At 38.8% G+C, this 17,567-nt stretch overlaps 1 protein-coding gene across 1 annotated transcript; it reads right to left on the reverse strand.

Moving 5' to 3' along the window:
• Positions 1–89: 89 nt before the first annotated feature.
• On the reverse strand, positions 90–4,227 carry slc16a1a (solute carrier family 16 member 1a). Its single transcript, XM_055160355.1, has 4 exons — positions 4,011–4,227; positions 1,451–1,594; positions 604–1,377; positions 90–307 (listed from the first exon to the last, which is right to left on the reverse strand). The coding sequence occupies exons 1-4, from the start codon at positions 4,225–4,227 to the stop codon at positions 90–92; spliced, it is 1,353 nt and encodes a 450-aa protein (XP_055016330.1).
• Between the last annotated feature and the right edge of the window lie 13,340 nt (positions 4,228–17,567).

The following is a 17,567-nucleotide window of genomic DNA, read 5'->3' on the forward strand; positions in this document are numbered from 1 at the left end:
TGTTTAAAAATTGTGCTTATAGTTTTGCATAACAATCTGTGTTTTATTGAATACAGCCTAAATTATTGGAGATGGGTGACAAAGCTGCATTAGGTAGCTGCTTCTATATTCCTAGTTTCTATCTCCTCAGTCTTTGATTTCCTACTGCCCCCAACTCTGGCCAGCCGCTCTTCCTCTTTTTTCTCTTTGTCCAGGAGGCGATAGTTAAGACCCATTCCAAAAAAGAGGAGTACACTGGATACAACCAGGAGGATTCCACAGGCCTGGTAGGTATACCTGTAGTCATCGTAGATGTCTTTGAACTTCCCTGAAAAACAAAACACAAATATTCAAAAGTTAAGTTGTGTATATTTACTTTAAAAAAAAAATCATGCTGAGGACATCTTTAATATTTGAGTTGAATAACAATTTAAAAGTCTTGTGGGATTCTGATTATACCATAAGGGCCTGCATTTAAATGTTTTAGTGAAAAAACAAATTTCCAATAGGAAATAAAAAAAAATATATATTATTATTTGTGTGGCCGTGGCAGTGCCTGGGAACAGTCTACAGTATAGTCTTGCTTACTTGCATCTTACAAATAGTGGCAATGTGCCTCCTTACCAAGCAGAGGGGGTCCTAGCAGCACAGGACCACACTCAATAATGGTGACCAGCCCGACAGCACTGGAGAAACGCTGTGGTCCCACCAGGTCCATGAGCGTCTCAAACAGTACAGCACTCAGCCACCCGAAAGCAAAGCCGAAGAACATGGAATAGATAACGAAGCCTTTGTAGTCTGTGGAAATGGGAGCACACAGATGACACACTCCATTGTACAGCACAGAGGCGGCGAAGAAGTACTGTACTCTGGGACGGATCCATTTCGTGTTAGCTACCAGTCCCATTGAGGGCCTGGCCACCATGTCCACAAAAGCCAACGTGGACAGTAAGAAGGCAGCTTTCTCTTTAGGTATGTGGATGCTCTTAGCGTAATTACTGAGGAACACAAGGGGAGTGAAGAGGCCGAAGAACATGATGACATTGCCCATGATGTAGAGAAGGAAACCCCTGTGTTTGAACAAGGACAAGTCGATGAAGCTGTTAATTCTCTGAGACATGGTGCGTCTTTCACTGGTCTTCTCTGGTGGTTTGGGTTTGGGTCCAATGGGGCGCATGAGGGCACCAGCCACGCAGCAGTTTAGGAGAAGACCACCCAGAATCAAGAAGCTTCCTCTCCACCCAAACTGGTCATAGAACCACGTGTTTATAGGGGCCAGAGTGGAGAGGAAAACCGGGCTACCAGCCATGGCAAGTCCATTAGCGATAGGTCGTCTTTTGTAGAAGTACTTTCCAATCATCGTGAGAGCAGGGTTGAGATTGAAAGCAAGGCCCAAGCCTAAAAGAGTACCCTTATTTTAAGTAACATAAAATAAAATGAAAATGACTAAAATCACAAAAGTATGCCATACCTCCCACAACACCAATACAGAAGTACAAAGCTTCCACAGAATTACAGAAGGAAGCAGCTATGAGGCCAATTCCAGACAGGCATCCCCCGGCCATCATGACAGGACGACTCCCATATTTATTTACCAGAATACTGCTAATTGGACCTGCAAAAAAAAAAAAAAAAAAAGTTTGCAAAAGTTTATCCAGCAGAGGGTGCAATTGCCAAAGCAGTGGATTAGCCAATTTACTTCAGTCATTCATGTCAGTGCTGCACTGCAGTAGATGACTACTTGTATGAAAATTATAATCTCTCTGTCTGAAAAAAATGGTTTGATTCAAGGATTCAAGGGCAAAGAATTGATCAGCATGGCTCTTTGAGAATGACTATGAAGTTCTTTCAGATAGATCGCCATTTTAAGTATAAATGGTAGACTAGTCTAGAAATGTGTATTTATTTTTCATATTTGATCAAAATAGCTTTTGTTTTCTTCCATCAATTTAGCACTTCGTACACAGGTTTAAAGAAAGGATAAACATTTGCCACTGAAATAATGTCTCCAAACATTGAAAAATCACAATGATTTAGCAAAGATGACAAATATAATCCCTATCTACGGGCTATAACAACTCGACTTAATGAGTTTGGGGATCCACACTGAAGACATTCTTGCCTTCCTGCCAAAACTCTGCACCGCCCAATAAAACCAAATGGAAACTGACAGTTTTTGTTTAGGGCTTGTCCAGACTCATTTGCCAGTATGGAGCAAGACAAAGGGCTTTTAAATTGTAATGCAGCAAGTCTCAGCACTAACAATGAGTTCTTTCCTTCCACACTGCAGAGAGAGTTCCCTTAGATAAAAGGTTTGAAGATGAACCAATGTAGAAAATTATGAGCATAATGAATGGAAAAACTGAAAGAGGAGTACCTTGTTTATAAACCTGACAATGTGCAGCGAATGTCAAATCTACAGAAAAAAGTATTGTGCCTTCCGCTTCTATTGGCCTCACTTATTTCCCCTGTGCCTGCTCATTACCATGCAAAGCTTGCTTGAGTCTGTGCAAATTAACACTGAACTGTTTGCTTTTAATTAATGTAGCACTACAGGGACAGAGTAATTTAGGTTACATTTTAGGACAAATGCAAACCTTAGAACACAACCTATATTTGAAAAAGTACATAGCTGTTACAGTTACAGTTACAGTTACAGAGTAGAGCAGGTCTTTATGCAGAGCTGAAGGTGAGGGCTGTGTACTGCTGAACAATAGCTTCCATTGATTCTCTGATGGAGAGTGCAGTACTTCCATTACACCGTAATCAGGGCTTAACTGCAACATAATGTTCATGCTCTTAAAATACACATAAAACATCCTACTTACGAGTTAAGTATTTAGCAATCATGTACTGTGTACTGCACAGTACTGTAATTCTGTACAGCGTAGCTTTTGAAAAGGCTCTTTTCATGATTTCATTTTTCTTATATGCAATGCTGGACTGGGATCGTAAACAAGGATATAAGTTTAATTTAAAGAAAATAAGTTTTGATGACTATGTAGATGATGCATTTGAGAAACGTTTTTTGTTAAATATTTTGGCTGATCATGACCTAACCAGGCCCATTAGTATGGCGTTACACTGCCTGTGAGCCATCTTATCTGAAAGTCTCCCCAGGGGTCTCACAAAATACAGAGAAGAACAAGAAGCCATTGTAGAGGACAGATAATGTTTCACAGTTAGTTTGAAGAGTTTAATTAAAGCTTTGTTGGATGTCCCCAAATCTGCAGCCTATTGGATATCTGAGCATAGCGCTTTACTCAACCTTTATACTTAGCAGCAATTGATTCCCTTTCCCAGACGTGCTAAATGTCATGTCTTGACATACCCACATCAGGCATAACAATACAACCACTAGCATGCCACCAGCCTCTGACATGTAATTTAGTCAGAAATAATAGACAGCAAATCTACATTTTGTAAATTTTGAAGCAGGTCTAATTGTGACTGAAAGATGGTGGACCAAAATGTTCTCTAGTGTGGAATTATCAATCTGGCATTTATTCAATTAAAAGCATTTTTATTGGGGAAAAGAGATAAACTAAACGCATCCTTACTGTGAGTGTGCTCGCCACAGATCAGATTTGTAACTTGACCTGCTTGTGTGTAACATTAGAAGCAATAATATCTCCATGGAGACAATAATGTTGCAGATGCTTCATCAGAAAAGTTACGTACATTTAAGTTTACAATCTAATAAACAGCAATTAAGCAGTTTAACTCTTTATTTTTCTTATATTATCCTGGACTAAGAATTTACAGTCAGTTAGTATTGGCGAGTATGCGAACGATGAGCTATAGTTAGATATGTTATGTACTTTAAGTTTAGTTCCTAATAAACATTGTATGCAGAATGTTGAGTAGCATCTAAAATCCAGTATTACTGTATATATAATAAGCAAACGCTGAACCAAACAAAGATGCACATGAAGAGCACAGCCTTCCATTACCACTAACATGCGTATGGCTGTTTTGTTTTGCCTGATATCAGAAATCTTGAAAGCAAAATCAGGAAAATCATACTTCACCTCCACCATACATGACAGCGAGCATGATTGAGGAAATCCATGACACCTGACTGCTAGTCACATTGAAAATGACTTCAATCTCTTTGAAGAACACAGTGATGGACTTTGGAAATGCATAGGAGAAGCCAATGGAGATGAAGGCACCGATCACCACCATCCATCCCCAGCCTCCCTCGGGCGGAGTGTAGCCCACTGGACCACCAAGGGCAACGGGCATCTTCACTCAGTCTTGCCTTGCACTCACACACAGGAAAAGTGAAGGCCTGTTTGAAAATATAAAAAAGCACATTTATATATATTTTTTATTTCATTTTTTGTCAAATTAATCCATCCATGTTGGTATTGTTTATCATTTACTGCAAAATTGTATGGTCGTTTTTAAGCTTTGGGCTCTAAGAGAAGGTCCTTTCATATGTTCCTTTCAATAATAGTTGTTGATCAATGCTATAATCTGAATCTTTTTACACTGATGCTGTACAGATGAGGTGAGGAGAATTGCAGGCTGATTATATTGATGCTGAAAGGTTTTTGATGTAACTTGATTGTGTTTGATAGTGGCAACTGATGCAGATTCATTGTATGATCCTGGAAATGCAATATGCTGCAAATGCCTGTTGAAAATGAACTCATGGAAAGGTTGTATTATATTTAGTTCTTAAATGTTTTTATTTTTCCTCATTTGTCTGCAGCATCTCACCAGAGATCTGACTAATCATGAACGCTGGTCTCCTAGGCAAGGACTGTCTGCAGAAAGTCATTTTGGTATGTAAAATGTCTTATTAAATGCGTAGTTACAAGCACCTGGACTATGTATTCAACCTGCTGGTCTTCCACTGACTCTCTTTAGCAGTGATGAATAATACAAGTCTATGTGTCCAGTTAAACAACTTACTGTACAGTTTACACAGGGGAGCCTATCCACAAGGAACATCGATCAGAACACAAATACAAGTTCTTCAATAGCTCAGGGCTTCACTTGAGAGGGGCTGATGATATAGCGATTTGCACTTGCGGAGGACTTGATTTGGTTGATGAATTGGCTTAGCGCTCCGAAAACTTATTGGATACGCCAGTGGTGTGCTGCGACTTGTGAATATTTAATGTGTTAAAGAACTTTGCTTATTGAGCTGGGATGTTAGTGGCTTCTCTGCGACTATAAATATGCGGCTTGTGTTATTTCTGCTAACCCACCAGACAATGAAGGTGAGAATGTATGCGCGGTGGTTATGCATGCAAAAATGTGTGTCTATTTGGGAAGAAATAATTTGGGTGTGAGATTTCAAAATTTACATATAGACAATAAAGTTTTTAGTCAACATATTTTTTCTTCTTTATGAGTGTACTATTCTATCATTTGGAATTCATTCAGATTTGTAGATGGTTGATTATCACAACAAAGACATTTATCTTGAAATGGTGGAAATGCTGTGCTATAGAGGTCATACTTTTTTAATACTTCAAATCAGCTTCATCTTCTTTCTTGGAGAACCTGTTATACCTTGATAGAGAATTCTCTTTCTCCATGATATAACATTTAATGGGATTTTAAAAATTCATTCAACCAGTGTCAGAATCACACAATGTCAGAACTGAATAGAACTAATTTCTTGTCTTTACGCATGTTTTCTAACTTATGATAGGGAAAAATGAAACCCTAATTCCAGCTATTCTTCTGAGATCTATTGTACATGATGAGAAAAAAAGGAAGTGATGAATATAAAATAGGTAATTTTATATCACTTTTATGTTGGATTGCATAGCCCTATAATGGAGACAAAAGTAGCTTGATACTGCAGGCCATCAATGTGTGTTAGCTAGAAGTAGACAAATGGGAAAAGGTATCATGGCCAGCAGCCCTTTTGTACAGTGCTATATAAAGCGGGCCAAAGTGGGCGTCCTGGCAGTGTCACTTGGTGACATACATGCTAACACAAAGCACTGGAATGATAGCACTGTCGCCGCACTTTATAAAGGTTACAAGCTTGGATTCGACTCAAGTTAGTGCTCCCTGGACCTTTACTATGGCACATAAAGGGACATCACCCTATTCTTGGAAAGCAACCTTTACTCAAGAAGAAACCGGCCTCAGGAGGCCACAAGTTGGATTCTTGTCTATCCCAAGCCTGGATGTTTAAAGGTTTGGGACAGAGGTGGTTCCTGTATCGGCGTGCAAATGTGGCCTATTATAGAGCTGAATCATTTTTTTAAATGTGGAATTGCAAAGTATATATTCAAAACAACAGTTCACAGTGCACATTTTAAACACATCCAGAGGCATTAACACAGACCTCATGGGGACACAGACAGTTTCCTCCAGAGGAAATTATATCACCTAAATAATTACAGCCTATGAAATAAAATTTACCATAAATTTTCATTTTGATTCATTTATGACCAATTTAGTATCCCAAGCACGCTACAAAATCACATCTATCAAATGCATATGACTTCAGTCCCGATATATCAGTTGTTGGAAGTCATTGCTTTAAGCCACAGTTGACACTAGTTTCCCAGTGCCATTTATCAGATTCAGTATTTTTCTTGATCAATTATAGAAGTGATTTACATATTTATGAGATATTTGCTTAGAAAAAAATATACATTACATAGTGCTGGCAGCTGAATATGCGTTAATAAAAAGTCAGCATATTGTACATTATTTTGAATAGACTGCTGTCCAATGTTAAGTCCATATTTGAGTGTGAGTTAAGCATCTTACCTTGAAAGAAGGAACAAGGCCCGCAAGCTCTTAAAAACTTCTCTAACACACTGCAGACTTCATTGGTTTTGACTGAGCATCTCTGAATATGTATGAAAAGGAAAATCACTGCATATGTTTCTTGCTATACTCCAAAAAGTGATCTGAGCCTCCAAATCCACTGTGTCAGTCCAAAAGATGCCAATGGCACCGCAACCTCAGATTCAATCAGTTTTCAGTGAGTCAAGTTGAAAAGTTAAATTCATTTAGTGTCACGATTAAGCAGCTGGCCTGAGCACTGCCACACTAAATAGTAGGGTCAGTCAAATTCTTATTGGCTGTGCAGGGAGTATAGTCCATGCCCCTATTTCTTTCTCCACCCCTCGGTCATGTGTTCTACCCACACACAAGTAAGAATGAATTCACTGTAAAACTCTGTGTAAACCAGGAGGATATTGGACTAAACCTGCAAACTAAGATAAGATGCATTTCCTTTACATGCAGATTTATCAATATTACTGGCTATTTGAACTAAGTGAAGTTTAATACCGCATTGTTTACCCAAAAAGATAAATATGACTGCAGTCCACTGTAGTTGAACTTTTTACCAAATTCTCAAAGGAACTATAAAGGAGTTGTGTTATAGCTTGAGAAAGGCTATTCAGTTCTGTATTGCATGAACTTTTGTTATGGTGTTTCATGTTCCTTTATTCTTCTCAATGTCAGAAAAGTCCATTGTAACTATTCATGCAGAGGACACCCACAATTGATCCCTTAGATGTGGAAAAAGTGTGAAAACTAGTTCACAAGCAAATGAATAAAAAAAAGAAAATGAAAAACAGCTAAAACAGTTACAATTTGTTACATTTTTCTTCTCCAGTTTTTCAAATTATTTTTTGCTCCAAGAAATAATTTAGAACAATGAAAATCACAACACATTTTTAAAACTGAATAATAATTTCATTAAAAAGTCCTTGAGTTTGTGGGTGATGATAGTTTGCTTCTTAAGATCTCTGTGTACCTGGGAGATCCTCCTGAATACATGTGCGTGTTAAGAAGCATCACTTTCCTTGGTAAACCCAGACAGTGTAGGACAATGGACGACTGCGGCCTACGTGTCGACCCCATCGTCCCTTCACTCTGTTCTAATCCTTTGAAATATTTGTGCTCGGGAGAGGCAGGTGCTTAGTCAGGCGTTTGAATGGGGTACATTGACCAGGCAGAGAATGTGACACTGAGCCTGTTATAGGTTGTTATAAAACAGAGGAATTGCTGTTAATGCCACAGCAGTTTGGCGGGTGTATGACGTGCACTGTAGTTCAGTAGTGTGATAGTATATGGTAGAGTGGTCAAAAGTATACCCATGAAAACAATGTAATAAATAAAGATCTGACTTGGTGAGAATTACACTGCCTACACTGTCAAAACAAAGAAGGCAAGCCAAGACACTCTAAAAAGTCCTTTATTGATTACAATCAAGGCGCCATTGCTTTGAAAGTTAAAAATTTCTGTTACTTCCAATACACATCTTGCCTGCGATAGAGCATACACACTTCTTCAATACTTTCTCAAGATGTGAGTCTGGTCACTGGTAATTATCCCTTTTTGCAGATGGGTGTGATTGACAGATGATGATGATTGACAGCCGATCAGGACCATGCATTGTTTGTCCGTATCAACAAAAAGGGGACTGAAAAACAAAGCTGATTTCTGCAGAATTAATGAACTCTGATATGATGAATGAGCACAACAAAATTTTCATTTGTAAATAATAGGTGACCACTGAGCTCCTTCTTTTCACATGCAACACTGAAAAAAAGACAAATCTGATTGCACCATCACATTTGATTGTGATGGAGGATGTGGGGACCAGACTGATATCTGTCTGTATAAATAGTAGGCCACACGCCACATATTTTGATGACATATGGTGACACACTGTAAATCACATTTGTTTTTGTTTTGTTAAAGTTGTTTTAATATTATTATTCAACACATTTTGAGCACTATACAGTAACCAACTGAAAACTCTTGAAGGACCTATATTTAGTTGTCTTCAGTGTATCTTATTATTTGTGCTATATGCTTCCCTAATGTATAATGTCCAGTAGCTGTAAAATAGCTTGTAACTTCATGAGTCGGATTAAAGTCATTAGCTTGGCTGTCGGAAATACGGCTTCCACACGTTGCAGTAAGATGTAGATCTAAGAACTAATAATAAGCCAGATGTTTCCAAGTGTAATTTGTACATTGAAAAGTTTTTAGACCCTTAAATGACCTTTACTAGACAATACATTATTGCATGCTAAAACGTCATTAGATAAAAAGGTTATAACGCCATCAGATATATTTGGCATTAAACTTGATATTCAGTAAACAGCGTCATAACAGTAAGTGCTCCCTGTTTTGTAAGATGACCAGGTCAAATGTCTGACCTAGAGAAACTTTTGACTTGGACGGCATTAACAGAGGAGGATTAAGTTTGAGATTGCAAGCACAGACAGCACCAGGTCATGTGAAGGTCATGTTTGACTCACTGTGGGCAATGTTTATTAGGCATGTACACACAGAGAGAAGGCATCTCGTTCTCTGAATTTCAACTTTCAACAACTGTAACACGACCTAAGATGTGGCATATTCTAATTTAAACTCATGACTAGCTTTGAACCAAGTGCAAGCTACTGAAGACGCTGACTCATATACTTGGACCAGTGTTTATGAAATCTTTTCCTCATTTATATTTTGGTTCTAATCGAATGGAATAACTACAGTGTATTCCTACATACCGGTACAGTCATACATTAAAGTTTAATGCACTATTTTGTACCATAGGGTAATTTGTCTTCTTGACCCATCCAGGATCCTTTAATGACTTTGGGCAACCTGTCTGGAACAGTGGGTGATTGCAGTGAGAGTACCTAGACAGTGGACCTTCTTGCTGTGAGACAAAAATGCTAACCACACCTGCTGCAACTGTCAGGTAAGTCACAGAATTACATCTTACAGAATGTGAACATCTAGTCTCAAGCTCAAGTTTTCATCGTACAAGGAGGGACATTTGTGCTCTCTTTCTCTTCTCCCTTCATTGTTGCTGTGGTGACATATAGGATACAGTTGGCAAATTCAAACCTTTAGTCTGAAGCATGTATCTTACCTGTTTTAGTTAAAGATTGTGTCATGAAAATTGCAACAGAAAGGCCCCTTGTCTTATTGTAAGAAACCAGCTCCCCTCCTCCTTGAACTTTGTGGACCACCAATCACAAGAGCTTCACTTTGTCACATGATTCAAATATCCTCACATGCATCCGCACACATACCCCTCAAACATACCCCTGTGCCATTTAGAGCGACCTTTACTTAGGCCTTGCACGATAACACATTTTTGAGCACGATATATTGCTGCATAGAAATATTTATATTAATGATCATATTGAAACTTCTTTATGCCACTAACACAATAATAGTTAAGCAGGATAATCCAAATAAATGCTTTTTAATAAAGGCCTGAGCTGCAATAAATAAATGAAACAATAATTAGCCATGCAACTTACTTTTTCAACCCTCTACTGCCCAAATCTCACCTTACACACGATACATATTGACCTAAAATATATTACAGTATATAGTAATTATCGTGGCAGGCCTATCTTTACTACTCACATCTAACTAACAGCTTTCAGTGCTTTACCTGTCTATAGCAAAAGTCTGTGCTGCCTGTTTGTTTTGAGACAAGGCGGTCAATGTGTTTTCTTGATTGGTTGATCCACCTGTCCGTCCCGCCCGTTGGAAGTCAAGGGACTGAGAGAAGAATCCAGACTCTTCTTGTTATTGGACTTAGATCTTTTTGCTATGCATTTGCCAGAGCTTTCACTCACAATGAACTGAGCCAATGAACCGAGAGAATGAATCAGAGACAACTATGTCAACATTTACCAGGGGCACATCTTAGATTATCATTACAGCAGCTACAACCCTTTGTTGTCTGTGTACACTCTAGTGCATTAATGTCATTACACAATCTAATGTCTCATTTGCAGTGTGTTGGGACTGTGGCTGTGAATCCTAATGGAAGTCCTTTCATTGTAGCGTTGTTGTTTAGAATACAGAGTGGAGGCTGCGGTTGTAATTGCATAAATTGTTATATAAAAATGTGTTAAACGTCAGTGGGTTGTACAATAGACATTTTATAATGAGTTGAGAAAGTCAAACTCCAAAGGCCTGCTCGAGGAATTCCTTGGTCACGCGAGCTTTGTTTGGGTCTTTTGTTTTGTTTACAGCTCCCCCCCTCCATTCCAGTTGTGTTTCATGCACTCAGACCATACACCCACACTCTACTTCAAGCTCTGCATTGTACTGACATATATCCGGCTACAAAGTATACTTCCTGTCAGAGCCTTCATACTCTGCACCCCACGCTGTGCTCAAGTCAAGGAACAGCCTCACCCATGAGAACATGAAACTTACAAGAGTCTTAGATCTCTGACTATAGAAAATGATCATAAGATTTACCATTACATGGACGCATGAAGCCTTTAATCTATATAGACTGTAGAAAAGAATGACAGGAAGCAGGGTCAAACAGAGGGGAGAGACACTGAATAACACCTCAAGCCATAGGCTTTGAACCTGGGCAAATAATGCATATCTGTGAAAAACAAGGTGGTTGAACTGATCAAGTGATAAGTGCTGGTTGTAGTTGGAGGGGCCCATGGTGCAGATTGGCAGCCTTCCTTTTGTCAGTCTGCCCCTGGGCAGCTTAGGCTACAATATTAGCTTACCACCACCAAGCTCAGATTGCAATTGACTTCTACTGAAAAATCATCGCCCCTTCCTTTGTAAGTGTTGCCGTCAGGCTCATCATTTTGATCTTAAAATGTTAGTTTTAACCAGGGCTACATGATCCTGGTGTTTTTATGTCACTATTTTATCCCTAAATTAAGATTTGAACATTAATTAGGGACAAATCGGGGGGCTTGCTTTCCCCAAGGTCAGCTAGCAGCAGGTTGATTGACAGCTTTGTTTCTAAGCAGGAGAGGCCTTACCTTCAGCAGCTTCAGTTCTGCCCGGCTCTTTGGTTTCACGCCCGGATTTCCAAATACAGTCCCTGATTGCAGATTAGCTGCTATAACTGCTAGCCTTAGCTTCACTTGCTATGGGAATGCTATGCACAATGTCATACTCTTAGTCCACTTCTATTATACAGTCTAAAATGCCTGTTACTGTAATAACAACAGTGACTTACTGTTCAATATATGACAGAACAATATGTGTGTACAATTCCTTTGCAAAGGCGAAGACATTTTTGTCATTTTGTGTAATAAGGTAAGATTTGAGCAATAGAGGGTCACACAAATAACTTGTATTGCTAATTATTCTTTATTCTTTCATTCTGCTATTTATTATTTGCAGCTCATGGCTTTTAATGTTTTAATGGTTTAATGTTTTCAATTGGTTTACTGGGATTATTCTTACTTCTGTCAGTGGCATAAAGTAGTTTCAGTGTGGTTGTTTATCTCAATATTTATCTGTAGCAATATATCATGCTTCAAAATTTGTTCTTGTGACAGGCCTACAAATAGACTATACTGTTGTACCCTTGCTTCTAGAGGGAGATGGGTCTTCCATAAGTAACTAGATATAGGTTTATTGTGAAATTCCGCTCTCACAGTGACCTTGCTATTTTTCAGTGGCTCAAAAAATATGTCCATCAAATCATTTGTAATTTAATTGCTTCCAACATAATGGACTTAAACAAGTTAGCTGCTGTTAGAGATACAAAGGGCTGTGAAGTATTTATAGAATGTAATATATAGTGGCTCATAGTTTGCAAGCCACCCTCATAACACTGCTGACATTTCCAAGGGTAACAACTGCCTATATGTAATTTAAGTTTCTGCAAAGACGCTATTGCATTACAAGTACATTTTACCATAAATCACACTGATTTCAGATCACACTGAGACATTAGGAGACAGTATGATGTGTAAAGCATCCCCCTATCATCACGGATACAACCCTCAGATCAGGTTACTGAGAAGCAACGAAGTCTTCTCTGTCCAGAAGCTTCCTTTCATTGAATGAGTTCAACATATATTTAAATAAACTCCAAATCAGTGTATATGTGTTCACCTGCACAGCTTTCTCAGTTAACCCAAACAATAATGATGCAGGGTATATAAACTTATTTTTATTTGATAACTTGGATATGGAGCATATAGATTAGACTATTGACATACTGACCAAACCAGAGCCCAGCCATCACTGTGTTGGTGGATTGTTACTAGTAGTAAGCACTTTCATAAATAAATATAGAAATAAGAGCTATTCATCTTACAATTCTTCATAGGAAGGACAAAGAGGACATTCTCTTATCATTTAATATTCTTAGACCTGTTAGTCCTGTTGCTTTCTGTAGACTCTTTGTTCTTGCTGCAGCCTTATTTGTTTGTAAGCTGTTTTCCTCCAGCTCCAATTGTCCTGTAGCTATCATTAGAAATTCACTAAATCTCAAAAAGCCATCTCATCCCTGACAATGAATTCACTGACTCTATGATCATCCAAACAAAATCAAGTGGAATTGAATTTTTTCAGTGCATCCTCTTTTCTTTGTGTGGATTTTAAAGGCCAGTCTTGATTGTAGAAACATAAAAGACTCAGCAGAGCGGGTTGCTGTGTAAACAGATAAAGCACATATGTTCCGACATCACAGGGGTTCTATTGTTGAGCCAAGACAAATTTTAGGAAATGATGTGTGGACCACTGCAATAGATGCTCTGTTAGCGCAAGGCTAGAACAAATGTGCCACAACAAAGTCCCTTTGAGTTGTTTCCTGTTCCTTTATACACACTAATATTTATAGGCGCTTGTACAACACTCAATTTCTGTATTTGAGCCTTCACATAAAAAATTGAATCCACACAATTATGTAAAACGATGGTTTATTGTTGCACCCTAGAGTGACACATTTCCTGTCAGTGTCTTTGACCACGTTTGACCAAGAAAATCATGTTACTGGGATCCCTCGATCAATGGTTTCTTTTAGTCCAGTCATAAGCAACCTGCATTACTAGACCTGTACTTCTGCAGATCTGTAGAGTTCAAAAGCCAGTTCTTTCTGAGCACAGAAGAGTTTATTGTATAAATGTATTATTGAAATGATCCTAATCATTTTATAGCTATTTTCTTATAGGCACATTGTATTTTATGGTGTATGTGACAGCTGGCACTGGCAGTGGTTGTTTTAATCAATGTATGTGTATATATGTAAGCACATTATTTAACTTAGACAGCTGTTTGTGACATTGGCCCCAGTGACCATTGTTGTGTTTCCATCACCTTATTTTTAAGCCACATTTTGAAGATTTGCCTAAGTAACATATCACAGTTTTAAAACACATAACAGTTAAAACACATTTAGCTGCATAAATTCACATAAACAAATATAAAACCCACATGACCACTGGACTACATACCTACAGGGGACTTTTTTTGCTTGGTAGTAAAACATGTCAATAGCATTATTTAATTTTCATGGTGCACTGTGTAACTTTTCAGGTTGGGAGTTTGCCACCACAGAGATGCTATTACTTTGCCTTGCATGTTTCATAATATGGTATTAAACTTACATAAGATGCATTTATTCAATTGTGGGAATTTTTATTGCTCAAAAATGCTTTTAAAAACATGCATTCTTACTGTGAGTGGGGTCACCACCTCTAAATTGACTTAATTGGCTTAGATTCCTGCTTATCTCTATGGTGATGGATAAGTTTAATACCATGGAACATTGCAGGCAAAGCAGGAAAGTTACACAATGCACCTTTAAAGAACTTGCTAAATTTTAGACTTGAGGTAAATGTATGTAGGAACGAGCTAATAACAGAGACAGTGTGTCTTTAGTGAATCCAAACCAATCAAACTGTGTGGTGCGCCCTCTGTAGGATTACAGGTGTCACTATACAGAGCAGACTTTATAGAAATGGGTATAAAGTCGCATTTGTTATGTGCTTATTTGATGCAAATTTTCAAAATATGCACAGTTTTTATGGATGGGAACACAGTTTGTGAGATTTAACCAGAACTACTAACAACTGATAATCAAACATGTCCCTTCATTCATTGTTTCTACTTATTTGGCCTTATTTGAATTCAGAGGTGACCAGGGTACAGAAATTGTAAACCCCTGAGCAATAGCCAGCTCATTAAACATGCACTAATTCTTTAAACACCATAGGCTACTCTGTGCCAGCTAGGCAAGAGAAATTGCTCCTGCTTTATTAATGTCATTAACTTTCATTACTTGAAAATGTTTATTCATTAAAAATAATAAAGGTAACCCTAAATCTGTTTAGCTCACAGACAGGTTTGTGTAATTGACTGCACATTTTGTGTCATCCTGCAGTGTGCACTTGCCCTGCAAACACCTCTGAGTCATTTTAACAATTTAAGTGATGCCTGGATTCCTACAGGCTTTAATAGTCCCTATAAACCTGCGGTGTGTGTTTGATTTGGAGCCATTTTGTGTTGTCAACATGTTGTGGCCCCTCTAACCCTTGCCCGCATGGGAAGGTGTTGTAGTCATTAGTGCGTCTCACATGTGATTGGAGCAGGGAGTCCAAGGGCTGGGACAGGAGAGCTGCAGCTCCAACTAACGGCACATGGAGCTGACCTTGAGGGGAATAGGGAAAATTGACAGGGGGGAGGTAGAGCGGTAACAAGGGCCCACTATATATCAACCAGGCAATTTGGAGCGGTTTATCCGATGAGGGTCAATTCCTGCCGCAGCACCATAGATCAGGGTTTTCCGCAGCTTTCGAGGAAAGAGAGCCCAGGATAGATTCATTTTTGAGTGACTGAGCCCTCTTGATCAAGCCTCGACAAATCATTCTCACACAACAGCGGAGAGGCAGGTAATCATGGGGATTTGTGATGCAGGAAAACACGCACACTCCAGATTTGTGACACTTTCTGTGGCCTTGGCTTACTGATGCAGTATCAAATCAAATCTTTAATAGGCCATCTTGCAGTTTTACTTACTATAACTCATTATGCAGTATTCAAGTTGTAATTTCACCTTTTACATTTATGGACCATCATCAAATTCTGTCTTAATCTTTCTTCTAACTAAAGTTTGTCACGTTCATTAGCATTAATATACATGCTAGCTGACTACTGAGAGTCCCCTTAATTTAACCTTAACCCATGCACATTTTGAAGTGAATTTACTCTGCTGGTGTATATGTGTGTGTGTGTGTGTGTGTGTGTGTGTGTGTATATATATATATATATATATATATATATATATATATATATATATATATATATATATATATATATATATATATGTGTTTCTCACCTTCACGGTGGTAGGTCTCTCTCACCCTCATTGAGCTCGGGTCCTCTACCAGAGGCCTGGGAGCTTGAGAGTTCTGCGCAGTATCTTTGCTGTTCCCAGTACTGCACTTTTCTGGACTGAGATGTCCATTGTTTTTCCCGGTATCTGTTGTAGCCACTCTTCCAGTTTGGGGGTTACAGCCCCGAGTGCTCCGATCACCACAGGCACCACTGATGCCTTTACTTTCCAGGCTCTCTCCAGCTCTTCCTTGAGCCCCTGGTATTTCTCTAGCTTCTCGTGTTCCTTTTTCCTGATATTACCATCGCTTGGTATTGCGATGTCAACCACCACGGCTCTGCTCTGTTTCTTATCCACCACCACTATGTCTGGTTGGTTCGCCATCACCATTCTGTCAGTCTGTATCTGGAAGTCCCACAGGATCTTGGCTCGGTCATTCTCCACAACCTTTGGAGGTGTTTCCCACCTTGATCCTGGGGTCTCCAGCCCGTACTCTGCACAGATGTTTCTGTACACTATGCCCGCCACTTGGTTATGTCGCTAAGTGACGAAATTGTGAAGTTTCACAATACAATATTTTTTTTTCACCCCTAATTCTTTATACTCAATACACCAAAAAAGCTGTCTTATAATATGCCAGCTTTAACATAGAAACAACATGGTACTTGTCATATCCATGAGATTCAGCCACTAAACTCATAATTGAAACAATAGGCTGATATTGTGTCTCATGTATGTTGGAGCAGACAGCACAGACCTGCACCAAATCTGTCACAGTGTTACTGTGCAATGCCAACAGAGGACCATTTTACACACGCCTCTATTCTGCACACCTGACCTTTTCTATTACGCCTGCTATTTTGGTTCACTGTAGCTGCACCTCGGAGACGGGCCAGATGGCAGCTCTATTGAGTGATAAAATTTCAGACAAGAGCAGTTATGCCTCTAGACCATTTGGCACGATCCGCTGTGGTCTGGACAGAGAACAGAGCAGAAATGTCGAGATTCTCCGTTCATTATGTGCGACACTGGGGCCACTTCGCAGGGTTTGGGAACAACTTTGGCTATGCAGAAAAATCGGACAGGAGCACAGTTAGAAAGAAAGAGCAGTTACAAAGAATTGAACTGTTATTAAATCCTCAGCCCAGGTCAGATCTGTGGAGAGGCAACCCTGTTCACAGTCAGAATGCCTGTTTTTTTAGGTATTTTAGAGCCATAAAACCACCTGTAATTTAGTAAATGTAAAGTAGAGCTGCTTAATGTTATACTGTGGAACATTCCAGGCAGAGCAATGACAAATCCATAGAAACAAGTATTACATAATTCACCTTTAAAGTAAAAAAAAATAATAATAATTTAATTTAAAGTACTCTTTAAATGTATGCCATACTAGGGGATACAAAGTTTGTTTCTTTTTATGTATATGAAAATATTTTTGTATAAAAACGATTTTCCACTGAGATTCTTTACACATGCTGTATGGTTGATGCTCTATAGATTTATGAAC

Source organism: Boleophthalmus pectinirostris, unplaced genomic scaffold (genome assembly GCF_026225935.1).
Source record: "Boleophthalmus pectinirostris isolate CB_2022bp ecotype Guang Dong unplaced genomic scaffold, ASM2622593v1 HiC_scaffold_3, whole genome shotgun sequence".
NCBI lineage: Eukaryota > Metazoa > Chordata > Actinopteri > Gobiiformes > Gobiidae > Boleophthalmus > Boleophthalmus pectinirostris.

Bases quoted from the DNA above. Each gene is read 5' to 3' on its own strand.
- slc16a1a (XM_055160355.1), bottom strand. From the start codon at position 4,227: ATGCCCGTTGCCCTTGGTGGTCCAGTGGGCTACACTCCGCCCGAGGGA. The intron at 1,595-4,010 runs GTGAAGTATGAT...TTTTTTTTGCAG, and splicing joins CGCTGTCATGTATGGTGGAG to GTCCAATTAGCAGTATTCTG. The intron at 1,378-1,450 runs GTATGGCATACT...GTACTCTTTTAG, and splicing joins CTGTATTGGTGTTGTGGGAG to GCTTGGGCCTTGCTTTCAAT.